General features: G+C 40.1%; 1 protein-coding gene across 1 annotated transcript in view; it reads left to right on the top strand.

Annotated features, from left to right (window-relative positions):
* cdh22 (cadherin 22) overlaps window positions 1-3,255 on the top strand; it is a 315,121-nt gene extending 311,866 nt beyond the window's left edge. The window contains exon 17 of the mRNA XM_042495051.2: window positions 1,201-3,255. Coding sequence (XP_042350985.2) covers window positions 1,201-1,739 — 539 coding nt within the window. The 3' untranslated portion in view covers window positions 1,740-3,255. The remainder of the gene's footprint in view (window positions 1-1,200) is intronic.
* The last annotated feature ends 10,860 nt before the right edge of the window (window positions 3,256-14,115 follow it).

Genomic DNA, 14,115 nt, shown 5'->3' with positions numbered 1-14,115 from the left:
GTTGCTGTAAGTCTGAAACAAATGTGGTTTCATAGGAAGGGTGCAGCCCCGAGGAGGGCGGATGGAGTCAGGGGGTGGGTGTCTGAGCCAAGTGAGACTTGTCTAATCACAAATGTAGGCAGTAATTAAAATAACTAAGCCGAAATTAAAGCCTCATTGATTTATCGCAGCATACAGCCTTTGTTTTCCTCTCGTCTCATTAGTCTATAACGTGGTGCATCTCAATTGCTTACCCTTCTTTAATCCAGACTTTATTTTATGAGGCATTTCGTTCTCTTTGGAGGTGTTTGCCTCTGGTTGTAAGCAGTGATGGAACCACAAAGTCTTTGTTTCGCTCGATTTGGATGAGTATTGATATAAAGATTGGTATACATTAGGCCTTTTGAATCATATTTCTGGGCAAGGCAATCAGGATTGTGAAAAATCAATGCTCATGCATTTCAAATGTAAAACTTGATAATATATTATCCTTCCCTGCTGTGCCTTTGCCCTGAGAGGTGAAATTAAAGTTACAATGGGAGAAACTTTAGCATTAAGGGTACTTGCATATCCATCATGCATATTGCATGTTTGATGTGAAGCCATATACACCATGTACACATTTAGTGCACTTATTTTCTTTAGTGCACTTGTTATCTTGAGTACTGAATGCTCTGAATCTGGGATTTGTATGTCAGTATTCTTAGTGAGATGAATTCCATTTTTGTATGGGAGCTCTTTAAAATCAGCCTTTTAAACCAATTCTACTGTGCAGCAAGCGAGGAAAGGCCACAGATTTCTAAGCACTTCCTTTAATGACAGTTTATAAAACCCCTTAAATGGGAATCTGTCATTCTCCTTATTTTTTTCTCTTCCTAACATTCAGGTTGATCTGAAAAAAGATCTTTCTAACCTTTATGTCATGTTGTGCCAAAGCACTGCGCCTGGGTAAAGCTGCATACTTGAGCAGCATGTGACAGCAACTTCACCAAACTGCTGTAGCTTGCCGCTTGCAGTGTTCACACTGACTGCATTGTTGCTGCTGCACTGCTGCAGAGCTGCCTGCTGCTTTAACTACTGTACCATGCAAACCACTGAATTGCCAACAACACTGTCCTGCACTTGATATCAAGATTTTCTTTGATAACGTGTTCAACCTGCACATATTTGCCCATTAGTGTGAAATTACAATCTTTGTCTCTCTCTTTCTCTCTCTGTCAGTCCTTGTCTTGCTGATCCTGACCCTGAAACGCCACAGGAAGGGCCAGAGGATGGCTGAGGATGAGGAGGACATGAGGGATAACGTCATTAAGTACAATGACGAGGGCGGAGGGGAGCAGGACACTCAAGCATACGACATGAGTGCCCTGAGGAACCTCTATGACTTCCCAGAGGCCAAGAGCTGTGACTCTGGCCCTGACATCCGCTCTCTGCCGCAGTGGATACAGGCCAACCGTGTGGGTGTGGGTGGTGGTGCAGAGGGGGCTGCAGCAGCGGCAGCGGCAGACTTCTCCTTATTCAAAGGCTACATCCGAAAGAAGGTGGAGCAGGCTGACGCTGACCTGTCGGTGCCGCCGTACGACTCCTTCCAGACGTATGCCTTCGAGGGCACTAGTTCACCAGCGCTTTCGCTAAGCTCCATCCACACGCTGTCCACCACCTCGGAGCAGGATTTCTCCTACCTCAGCGACTGGGGACCACGTTTCAGGCAACTGGCAGGCTACTATGCTCCAGGAAACCCTGAAGAGGAAGGGTCCTAGCACAGCTTCTCCTCTGCAGATAGACATTTAAACTCCTTCCTCCTTCTTCTCTGCCTCCTCTTCTCACCCTCTGGCACTCAGAGCCAGCACTGTGTATTCCTTATAGACAGAGCACCACCTCTTTATCTCTTTGGAAGAAAAATCCCAGTGTCAAACTTTGAGTTTTTTTGGGGTCTTTTTACAATCTTTTGCAAGGGTTTTCGGACTTCATTGTGAAAGCTCTGGCGATTATAAGAGAAAGAGTAAAGAAAGATATCAAGTCACCAAAATTGCCATTAAGTCTGAAGGGAGGATTTTATTTCTCTCTCCCAAATTATAAATGAGAACCTTTATTTTGATCTGTGACTGTTTTCAGAGTATCAGCATTAAGTAGGTAGGGTTAAACTATGCCAAGGCAAACTGTCTGACAAACAAGTATTTATTCAAAAGGGAGGAGATATTTATGTATTTATTTGTTTTTATGTATTTATTTATTTATTTACACCATGATCACTATGGTAACTGCAACAGTGAACTCTGCTGAAGTGCTGAAGAAAAAGTGAGGGGAGGAGGACATTATTAAAGAATGAGAATCAACATGGAAGAAAGAAGAGACTGCAGTGGCAGGGGACTATACACAATACTGACAAAGATGTGACATCTGGGTCATATAAAATTACATTCTGGAAAATATTTGTATTTATTTTCTATGACCACTTTTGTAAAATAACCAACTCAAGTCATCAATGAAAAAGTAGGGGCGAAGGAGGGAACAGATGGAGTGAAAGGACTGCAGAAGAAAAGAGCTACCAGTTCTGTGTGACTGGTTGAGACTGACACACTTTTGTTGTATTTTAGTGATTTATAAAAGATTTTTTTTTTTGTGGGGGGGGGGGTCACAAACTGAGGACAATTATGTGTTAACAGTTTCTTTTCTTATCCTCTCCACAGCCAATTGTAAGGCAATAAGGCACAAACCGCAACAGTGATTTAAGACGAAACAAAATGACTGTTTTGTGGAATTGGCTGGTTGCCAGCGTCATCCCACAGGGAGCCAATTTTCATTCCAGATTTTGTGTGTGAATGTGTACAGTATGTTTTGATTCATTTTATATCCTGAGATGTTTGATTTTGATATTTTATTTCCTTTGGTGGAGGGAGGAAGGGTGGGGGAACTAGTGACAACAGAATGGTTGTGCCTAATTAAGAGGGAGAGGTTTAAGAGTAACACATAATGAATGGACTGGTCACATCCACCTGATATTCACAACCTGTTCAATGTCGACTTTAACTTGCAAATGTATTGGAAATTAAAAAAAAAAAGAAAAGAAAAAAAGATGAAAACAAATAAATATTTAATTTTTTTGGTAAACGTCACTGTGTGCAATAAACTTAAATTACTTAGAAAATGAGATCATTGATGAAGTAAATAGGGCATCGGTGTGGCCAATTATCATTTGCCACTTGTTTGCTGAAGATGTCTCCTGAATTATGAATAATTGTGGAGCTGGCTTGTGTTTACACCAGAGGTAGATTCAGAGAATAGTCCTAGACAGAAACAAACGGACCATATGACAGGCCACAGCCAAACAAAGACTCTTCTCTCAGCACGGCTCCCTCCCGACTGCCTTCTGCCAAACTACTGTAATTGTCGTATTCACCAGAGGATGCTGAGGCGCATGAAGTTGCTTTCATCTTTATGATCTGCTGCTAAAATGGCCAGTCACAGTGGCTGGGATTCACATTCACTTGCTTTCATAACTAGGTTTCAAAGAAAATATCAGCTTTTTTTTTTAAATATATATCATTAGTAGGTCTACTGTATGCACTGATTGTGTGTTGAGAACTGACAACGTATTGTGTTTCAAACATAAATTAGCCGTCACTTCTAAACAAAGAGAAGCTTTCTCCACACTTTTAGGGTTCTGACATGGAGCTGAGGTGGCAGCAACTCAAAAAACTACAAAGCAGTGCAGCTGTCACACTTCTTTTGTCTAGACTAGCCTGCTCTCACTAAAAAATGACCACATGGGTTGACTGTGCAAGCAGTTCATTTTAACCCTATACCCTGTACTACTATACACAACATGCTTGGTGTTCAGGTGGTTAAGTCTTGGGGATGAGAGCATGGCTGCAAGGCAAAGGCAACATGGATGTTACTGCTGGTGTATAAAAGACACCAAGGCTAACAGTTTAGGAAGCCAGTTGGCTGGTCACGTAATGCAGAAAAATGCAAAGCCATAGCGACAGAAGAAAAAGATGAGGCCATTGGGAATATCAACATTTTCCTCAGACGTACTTATAAAACTATGAGGACCACCTTACTAAAATTACAATATATTTTCTTATTACCCACTAAAACATTAACATCCATGGCCTGCACATTTCTGAAAATGTCATTAAACATATCACAACTTGTGAACTCAGAGCTTTCAGAGAATTACCACTTCCATAGTCATGAGTACCACAAGAGGGGGGAGCTATTATATATGCACATTTAGACTCTTATGAACGTAGTAAATATGACCTCATTTGAATGCAGCAATTATTACAGGATCAGAGGACAAACACAGGACTTTCACCCAAAAGAACAGTGTTTGTGCCTCAAAGTAAAGTTGACTTCTTTAATAACTGTCATTAGTATGCTAGTATGTATAGCACATGCTAGTGATGTATCGTATCCGAGGTATGCCACGGCATTACTTATTCAGTGCCAAACCATGATGTTTTTCCAAAATGTAACCATTCTTTTGGAGTGGAATGACCATCATTTCACAACTAAAAAATTGGGGTTTTCCTCATTTTACAGTGTTGCAATTAGTGTGCTTACAAATTGGCATTTTAAGATTTTTATGACAGTTAACAATCTGAACAGCTAAATAATCTGAATAACTATCTTAAACATGTAAATCATCAAGGTCATGGGAAAATAGTTCAGAGAAATATGTAAAGTAATTAAGGTTAAAGTTCAAACTTAATTGATCTCACAATTTAAGCCACATTTTAAATCATTGCCTTTATCAATATGCCGCATACTCCATTATACTGTATTGACCTATATTTTTGCAGTGTATGTATTTATTTGTGTATTTTTTGCCAAGGAGTAATTTAACCATCCATTATTAATCACCTCCTTTAGCCCAAGAGTATTTGCTAAGTGACAAGCAAGTGTCGTGGTCTGGATGGATATAGACAAATGTAGGTCAGCACGAGCTCCACAGTCATGCAGAGAGCGGAGAATCCACGTGTGCCTTCAAAGAAGCTCCAGATGAGACAATGTCATCTGGATGGCCACAGGTCATGTGACTAATGCTGAGGTTGAAGAGTAAGCACATATTCAGGGTCACTTAAACCCTATTTTCCCTGCAAACAAGTCTCTTATTCATCTTCCATCATTGTCAGAGAAAATGTCATTCCATAGTGATGACCTGCACATGTGAACATATGAATTAGTTGCCATAAATCAGAGAATTTCCCCCCAACTCCAAAGGCAGCATGCAGCCCATCATTAGTTATGCAGACAGCTGTTGTGATGGACAGTTCTTCTAGGGGACAGCTGTGTGCTGTTAAATATCCTTTTCTCTTCTCTTTGTACTTGGCTGGATAATGACAATTGATTAAACATTGGGGGGATGGATATGAGTGTGCACGGCAGAAAATATCAATCACATATAGCCTAATATCTGAATAGCATTAGTTTTCAGGCACACTCAGAAAACAAGGCTTTCACCTTCACCAAGGTAACAACAAATCCATTTAGCTAAAATACACTGCACGTGCAAACCTGACTTTACCACAACAAATGCAGCAGTCTGACAAGCTGAATTAATAAAGTGAGATGTCTATTACAGTTATATGGCCATTGACTCTTTGCAAAAATTTCATTCAGGTAGAGAATTGTGTGTGTTTTATTCAACACACGCACACCTTTTCCGTGCTCAGAAAAGCACTCCAAAGCTTGGATAATGACGATGACTTCTGTTGTTGTTTTTGTGACATTACTTGGGCCTGTGAGGATCATTAAATTACTTTTTTTTTTAAACAAAAAACAATGGCACCATTTATTTGTACAGCACTCAAAAAACTCAGATGTTGGTAATGCTTGGAAATAAGTGAAACAGCCTTGTGAGATAAAAACAAAGATAGACAGGATAAGCGGTAAGAAAGGATAAAAAAGGCATCAAATAACAGCATCTATTTTCTAAACCACTTAGCTTGTTTTAGGGTCTCAGCGGAGCAGAGGTCTTTCTTAGCATCAGGCAAGTGGCAGGTTAGGTTATGACCAGGTCACCGAGTTGATCTCAGGGCTAACACATAGAGCCAGACCCACAGGCTATTAGGAGTCCCCCCTTCACCTAAGCTGCATGGCTTTGGACTGCAGAAGGAAACCAGAGCATCTGGAGAAAACCCACAAAGAAAAACAGTGCCCATGGACTCAAAAACCAGGGCTTTTTTGCTTTTAGGCAACAGTGCCCCCATTAAATAAAAACACATCTAAAAGAATACATTTGAAGCCGGTAAAATGATATCGATTCGGTTATTGCCAGAGTTCCTCAGGTAGGTTGTTCCAAATCACACAGGCCCTGATGGAAAAAGCATGGTTACCCCTTCTTTTAATTCTAAATGTTAGATCAGCCGGAGGGGCCCTGCTGGAGGATCAGAAGCTGTGCACTGGCTCACAGAGGGGTAAAATGTGTGCAGTATAGCCAGGGGCCAGATCTAACAAGGCCTTTAAAACAAGGTGATCAGTAAAATGTACATTAGAGTGAGGATTTTGCTTTTTGCAGACTGGTGACATGGATACCTTTTGATACTCTAACAAAGAGAGCCAGGATGAAAAGGTCTTAAAACTCCAACAAGCACTTTATTTATTTATTTATTTACAAAGGGCTGCAAGTACAGCTGATTCCACTCAGAATGAACAGCTTTATGCAGGTTTCATCTGCTTTTGGTTTTCTTCTTTTGGTTTGTTGGTCAGTGAGGAAGAGTCAATAATGGCTCACATCCCCCCACATAAATTTCCTCAGTCGGGGTCTGCAGATCCATACCAAAATGTCAATACTATGTTTTTGTTTTTTAAGTCAGTTTAAGCAGGATTCCAAAAAGGGATCTCTTTCTTTCCTCCATGTTGTACATGTACATTTCAAGAGTAAAACTGTCTGTGCAAAGGTACTGTTGTGAGTGCATCTAGTGCATTCACTCCTTGTTTCTCCCCTGCTGTTGTCATGTGCACTTAAACATCATATGCAGCATGCACTCTGACTAGTTTAATCAGAGTTTAATCTGACACATAACTGCAGTAATGGCAGAACGAATAGGGGACAAAAAGACACGAGAGAATGTGGATCTACAATAGAAAAGACAGAAGGAGGAAGGAAAATGCCTCAGCATCCAGACCCCCGACACAGAGACAGAGTTCACAGGCAGTGTCTCCTCAGAAGACCTCAGGCAAGGAATATCCAGGTATATTAGCCATGAATGAATGAATGAATGAATGAATGAATGAATGCTTTTATTTTAGTGACATGCCACCTAGTGGCTCATCCCCCACAGTGGAGGCCAGGGGAAACCATGCTTGCTCTCTTTTTTAGACTGTAGCTGTCATTAAATAAAAGCACTCCTTTTAACAGTTTAGGTAATTCTTCTGTTTTGTGTCACTGCTATTTCGTTCTTATTTCTCTCTTCTAATTATTGAGCATTTTACCATGTGTAAAACAGCGCCCCTCTAAATATTACGCGGCGAATGAGTGGTGAAATACGGTATTGCACACTGTTGTCCGCAAGGAGGGCAAGCCGAGGTGACGTCATGGATGTATTATAAGGAAGTCGCCCTTGGTGAAAAAAACAGAAGAATGATTAACCAATCAGGTGAGGCTGCCGTCATGACACTGCTCACCTGTGATTAGTTTAAGGGAAGCCCCGCCCCCTTGGCCTCACACCAATCAAATCATAGTATCGTCATCATCAAGTCACTGAATGAAATAACGGGAGAGTTTGTGTTGACGTCTCGTTAGCATAATTAGCATGTGCAGTCATGAAGGGGGGAGATTTGGAGTATTTAGTAAAAAACAATTTTACTAAACTACCTCTACAGCAACAACTTAAGATAAATTCTGACGGCAGGCGAACGCCGAAACTAGAGCTGCCTGCAGAGAGGAAGAAAGGTTTTCGGACTTTCAGTGAGGACAATTAGGTCGGAGTGGCTAGCTGGTAGCTAAACTTCAGCGGTCATTTTGCTGGCCCTGTCTTCTTTTTGATAACGATTCCTGCTCACTGAACAATTAGCTTATGCTCACGATACTGGCCACCAGCACGTCAGCAGAGCGCTCATTTTCTTGTCTTAAAAGGATAAAAACACAACTTGTCAACTTAGCCAAGATATCCATTGACTGTTACTGTGGAGGACCTAAAGACCAGTGGGATATTGGACATGGTTATTGACCTCTTTGCCACCATGAAAGACAGGAGAATGGCATTTGTCTCCAAACAGGGTGAGTAAAATCCACACTTTTTCTGTGCTTTACTGGTTACCGAACTGTCTGTTTAGCGATGCGTGTTATATTTGATGTGGTTATATTTCTTCTGTGCGTTGCTTGCCTCGATTAAGCTGCATATGTCACTCCGCTGTTTGTTGTTTACCCTGAGAAAATCATCACCACAGACAGCGACCTTCCTGAATAGATGCACGGTGCGCTGTTTATAGTCATTGGTACTGAGTTGTTTCGTTGCTTGTCTTTTGGGTCTTGCAGAAAAATGAACATTTGGGCGATTAAACGATAAGGAAATGTAGAAAGTGTGTATTTCGAGCACATACAGCCTGCAAGTGGTGGATGATGTGTAGGTGAACTTAACATCTACTGATTACGTTTGTGAATGAATGCCATTTTTTTCAGTATCTAATCTGCACTGTGCATTAAGTGGGCGGTTTATGTATTTTAGTGGGCAGTTGGGTAACTTAATAAAATGTTTAATTCAAGTCAAGAGGACAATGTATGTGTGTGTGTGAGTGAGTGACTGAGGGAAGGAAAGAGCATGTGTCGGTGTTCAAAGTGTTCGTTAGATAACAGGCATGTGTAAAATAATACTGGGCGCTCAAATAGGTCATTTGGTTACATGAAATAGCTGCATAAAAGCTGCAACATACTCTTTTCTGTCCCCCACCCCCTAAAAAGGTAATCGATTGGAGGTTTTGTCTCGCTTGGCTTCCTAAAAAAAAAAAAAAAAAAAATCTCCACTCCAGGCCACTGATCCCCCATAGGATTATATGACACCTTTGCAACAAGATGCACAATATCCATAGTGAATTAATGTTTTCGTTAAGCATTGGTTAATGTTACATTTTGAAACTGTAATTGGTCATCATAAGCTGATTCTTTAGCAAACTGATTATTTACCTTATATATTATTAATACATATGCTGCTTTTAATAATAAAAAGTATCATTGACATTGATATCAAGTTAGCATTGATATTGTAGATTTTGTCCCTGTTTTACTTGGTATGGAATCAAGACTAAAATTTATGTTGTAGCCCACCCTGATTTCAGTCCCCAAGTTCCCAAAATGGCAGAGAGCCAAATAAGCAATGACCAGGTAAAATAAGCTGTATTTATCAAGTCAAAAAGACATGCTAGTCACAAGAACCTGATCAGATGATTTGACTTATGGAGGCTTGTTGCTTTGTTATGGAGTCTTTTCTTCTTTGTGGTACATTTTCTAATCTGAGTCTGAATTATGAATGTTGCTTCTTTCACAAATAGATAAATGTATGTTGTGTTTGTCCAACTAAGTGAAAACTTTAAGTGACAGTTATGTCTTCACTGACAAGTGTGTGGCAAAACCAACATCTACAACAGTCACTTGATATGAGGATTAGAGCGCCGTGTTGAATGAATGAATCATAGGAGGACTTTGTGCATGAATATTTAACTTTCTTTTATGTGACTATCCTTGAAGTTTGGCACAAGTCATCTTATTGTCATTGCACATGTATTCCAGCACCTGCAGCAAGGCTGCTTTAGATAAAGATTGCACATTTTAAAATATGTGTAGTCTCTCTTAATGCTTCATATCTAGGGAGCTGGACCTTTTCATTTCTTAGTATCAATGAAATGAATGGCAGATTTCACAGGTTTATGATAATGCAAATACTCTATATCCTTCTTTTACACAGTGGCTCTCCTGGGTTCATTAAAAGTTTTGTCATTGTTGATCAAGAATTGAAGAAAGGCACATGTATAGGAGCTCATATTTTATAGTCTTTGTTGAGTGTGTTGCTGTCATTATGATGCACACCTGATCAGAGCTCCACCAGCTGCTGGCAATTTGGACCATACCAAATGTGATTTGTGGTGGGGATGATTTCTTTATATTTTTAATGTCTCTTTCCTTCCTGCCCAGCAAATGTAATCAGTCAATCAGTAAGTTAAAACTGAAATGAAAACACTGCAATGTAGGGAAGTGCTTTAGTTTGGAGTTTTTTGTCTGACCTTTGCTAATGTGCATGTGGTTTTGGCCAGTAGGTATTAAATGTTGCTGATTCCTTACTCAAGGTTTTCACCTGTTGGCTGAGGGAACCCCTCTTTGTCTCTGTCTTTGTGTTTGTCTTTGTTCAAGAAAGCATGGCTTTGTTAGTAAAGGAAGCAGGGTGAAAAACAAGAGCTGTGAACCTAGTTTCTAGATTGCTGGTCTCACTGTTGGTGCAGCAAGCCTCCCAGATGTTTGCTCAACAGCCTTATCAAAAACCCATTTAAAAGTCATTCCCAACACAAGGGTTTGGTGATTGCTACAATGAAACACTTTCGTGTGACTGGGATCATACCCATGGCCCTCAAGTTTTTGATTGTCATGAAAATAACTGACAAATATTCATTCCCCCCAAGATATTTTGCACACAAGCTCAGAGAAATTAAGCTTCTAAAAGCTGTACCTACTCTTAGTATTGCAGCAGTCAATTTAATGTGTAGCCCTGATTTAGAGGTCACTGGTGACTCTTCTATAACTCATTGCACATTGGCAGTGTAGCAGACAATTGATTTGACGCTGTCTCTGTTGCTTCATTTGAGTCTGCCTCTACAGCATCTCTGTCACTTTAAATAAAGGAGGACATCTCACTGAGGCCTCAGTATACAGTGTGGAGAACAGAAGTGCTGTATCGTCTCTTGACATGCGGCTTGTGTGGGTGCTGTGAAGTGCATTGTTTCACAGCTTTAGATGCATGAGGGCAAAAATATATCAGGATTTTTATACATTGCTAACATGCATAAATATGCGGCAGAAAGTCACTGTAGTGTTGCTCACAGAGGTCCTCTCAGCAGAATAGGGAGGAAACAAACTATCATAAAAATTGACATTTGTGAACAATACCTTTCTCTTACCATATGCTCACTGTTCATTTTATAGTTTATCTTTTAAACTATGAATAAAAAAAAACAGTCCCTAGCCAGGGTGTGGAGGGGTACACAGAGGATACATCCTCCTCAATATTTAGAAAATGTGCAACTGTCCTCCTCAAAAGCATGAAAGTAGCAACAGACTTTGATTTTGATGGAATTAAAAGATGACATTTCCACTATAAATTGATTCAGACAAGGGACAGAATGATGCATAATAATCCCCCACAATGCAGGAAATCAAGTATTTGACCCCCAAATATTCCCATGGGGACAACCCACAAACTCCAGTTTTATTGAAACAAAACCACTGCCCCTGCAATCATTGAGGCAGAGGAAATGTTTTGTACAATATTTTGTTACAAGCCTACTTTTCATCTGCAGGTCGTGGGCAGGTACACACAAACAACCCGCATATCATTTTAATTTAATTACATGATGTTGGCTTGCAGGGAATTAAATGGGAGAAATTTTTAGACACTAATAGAAATGTATTACATTACAAGTGAATATCACTGACTTTGAGAATAACATTTAAAATGGATGTCCTGGACAGAGAATAATGAATCCCTCTATTAATACTGCAATTGTAATGTGCAAGAAAGCACTCTTCTCTCCTTCCACATTTTCTCTCTCATTTCTGATGAACCAGAAAAAACTCTTTGCTCTTTGAGGAGAAAAGCCGACAATCTAACTAGAGCGTTTACACAGTTGAAAGGTGGCTTGATCCACTCGCATATCTCTTTTGAAGATGCCCTTGAGACCCTATTTCTGTGGCCTTGCACTCTTTCTGAGGCTCTGCCAGAGCTGTTAGATGATACCTCCCTCCCTAAGAACATCACTCCACCTGACATCAACCGTCATCACATCTACCGTAAATGTCTTCAAAAAAATTCTCTTGTCACTTAACAGGAGCCCCCTTGAGGCATCAACCTTTCAAAAAAATAATAATAAAATGAAATAAAATGCCACATTCAAAAAGCTGAGGACAATCATGTTTGATGTCATCATATGCCCCCACAACAAAAGGCTACTTTTGTTTGCCCTTCAAGCCCAATGCAGCAGGAACGAGTCTGCAGATTCTGATCCAGTGCCTGCAACACGGGATGCATACTAATATTACCTAATCCAGCCATTTAACCAGCACCTTGCAAAGACTTATCCAAGGAGACGCATGGGCCCATACCTCTCACATCAGAAGTTGTCTTATTGAACTTGCAGCACTTCATCAGCGATGTTCACATTTAAAATTTATGGATGAATTAATGGGTGTCTTGGTAGTTGATCTCTCCACTGGGAAGTGTTTCGAGCATAAGTCTCTTTTCCCACAGGGAGGTAGACTGTGTCTGTCATGCCTCAAGCTATACTGTATTAGCTTCTATGTAATGGTAGCAGGACACAGATAGAGCATACATCACTCCATGCAGAGGTGTTCTCACATTATCCTCCACAATTTCTTGCCCCTTTTGGATCAATTGTCCTCTAAATAGAGATCGTAATTCAGCTCAGGGTTGACAAAGCACCAAACCCGTCAAGGGCAAGGGTAGTGCTGCCTTTCTGTGTTAGTTTTCAATGTCTGCTTTCAGTCCAGTCACTCTGTAAATCACCTTTTTGTTGTTTTGGACTCACTTTCTGGGGCACGATATATTTTTATGTGTGAATACTAAATGGGTTTTCATGCCTCTCTTGATTGACTATTCAAATATTTAAAGTGGCCCTGAGCTACCAAACAACAACGACCAATCACTTGAAATGGCATTCAATACAAAATACTAATGTGAGATAAACTCCAGTAAATGTTAACTGAGCGGTGCTAACAGGCTTGTTCTGCCAGTTTGGTATGCTCGCCAGCACTTTGTTTTCACGCTTGTGCTAAAATTGTCCATAAAATGGCATTTGGCTCAACAGATGCTGTGAAAATAAAAGACCAGTAATGTACAGGGTACGTATGTGGCATACTTTTGTGTCTCACATGGATGAGCGTTGCATTGTCAAAATATCTGCTGCGACTTTGGTAATAGAAATGTCATCAGTGCTGGTTTGATTCATTGCTATTCATGAGCAAAAGGAGTTATAAGTTCATCTCAATAAAAAGGGCTTGAAGCTCTGAAGAGGCTACTTCAACAATGGACTTAAGAAAGCCACGGTGTGCCCTAGCCTCACTCTTTGATTAGAAATCACATGTGCCTGCATTAATAAGAACCAAACTAATCTAGGTACGGTCATTCCAGTGGCTGAACATTGGACATGTCCTTTAATTAGAAAAGGAAGAGATCCTATTAAATCAAAATAAATGGTAATATACTAAAGGGCATAACAGGAGCTCAGTGGTCAGCACTGTTGCCTCATATTCTCTCTGTGTCAGTGTAGGTTTACTCACACACTCCAAAGACATGCAGGTTAGGCAAATTAGAAACTCGGACGTTGAGGCGAGTTTGAAAGTTTGAAAGTGAACTCTGCTGAGCCAGGTCATGAGTACATGGGCACAGACCAAAATGCCTTTGATAGCATGTGAATAGACTTGCAACTAGGGATGTCACAATCACTTTTTTTTTTTTTTTGCCTACGATCAGAATCATTTAATATTGAATATCTGCAAATACTTAACCCCAACCTATACTTCTATTTTCCTAGATAATACAGCTGCACAGTATACACTTTATGTAAGCTTCTTTAAAGTTATTAAGATCAATCCTGTTTATAGCGTTTGCCTGACAATATGAATAAATAAATTAAAACTCTGCAATGGATTAGTCATTTTTATCATTGTTTATTTATTTCACAAAATAAAATATAAAATGACAAACCCTCCCTCTAATCTTTTTGTGCGGTCTCGGGAGTTTCTAACATTTAAAGAGAGTAGCCTCCCTGGTGTTTGCTGCTTCTGTGCAGCTTGAATTACCTGTATGAACTGAATTTTGTTGACTGTTTATTTTCATCACCTGCCCCACCTTTGGATGGATTTTGCTTTATTGATGAATAAACCATGTTGGCTTTTTGCTCACA

The sequence above is a fragment of the Plectropomus leopardus genome, chromosome 2, assembly GCF_026936395.1.
Source record: "Plectropomus leopardus strain MGB_pleo_1.0 chromosome 2, ASM2693639v1, whole genome shotgun sequence".
Taxonomy (NCBI): Eukaryota; Metazoa; Chordata; class Actinopteri; order Perciformes; family Serranidae; genus Plectropomus; species Plectropomus leopardus.
Note: the sequence above shows the minus strand (reverse complement) of the source record. Positions and strands in the feature narration are given on the sequence as shown.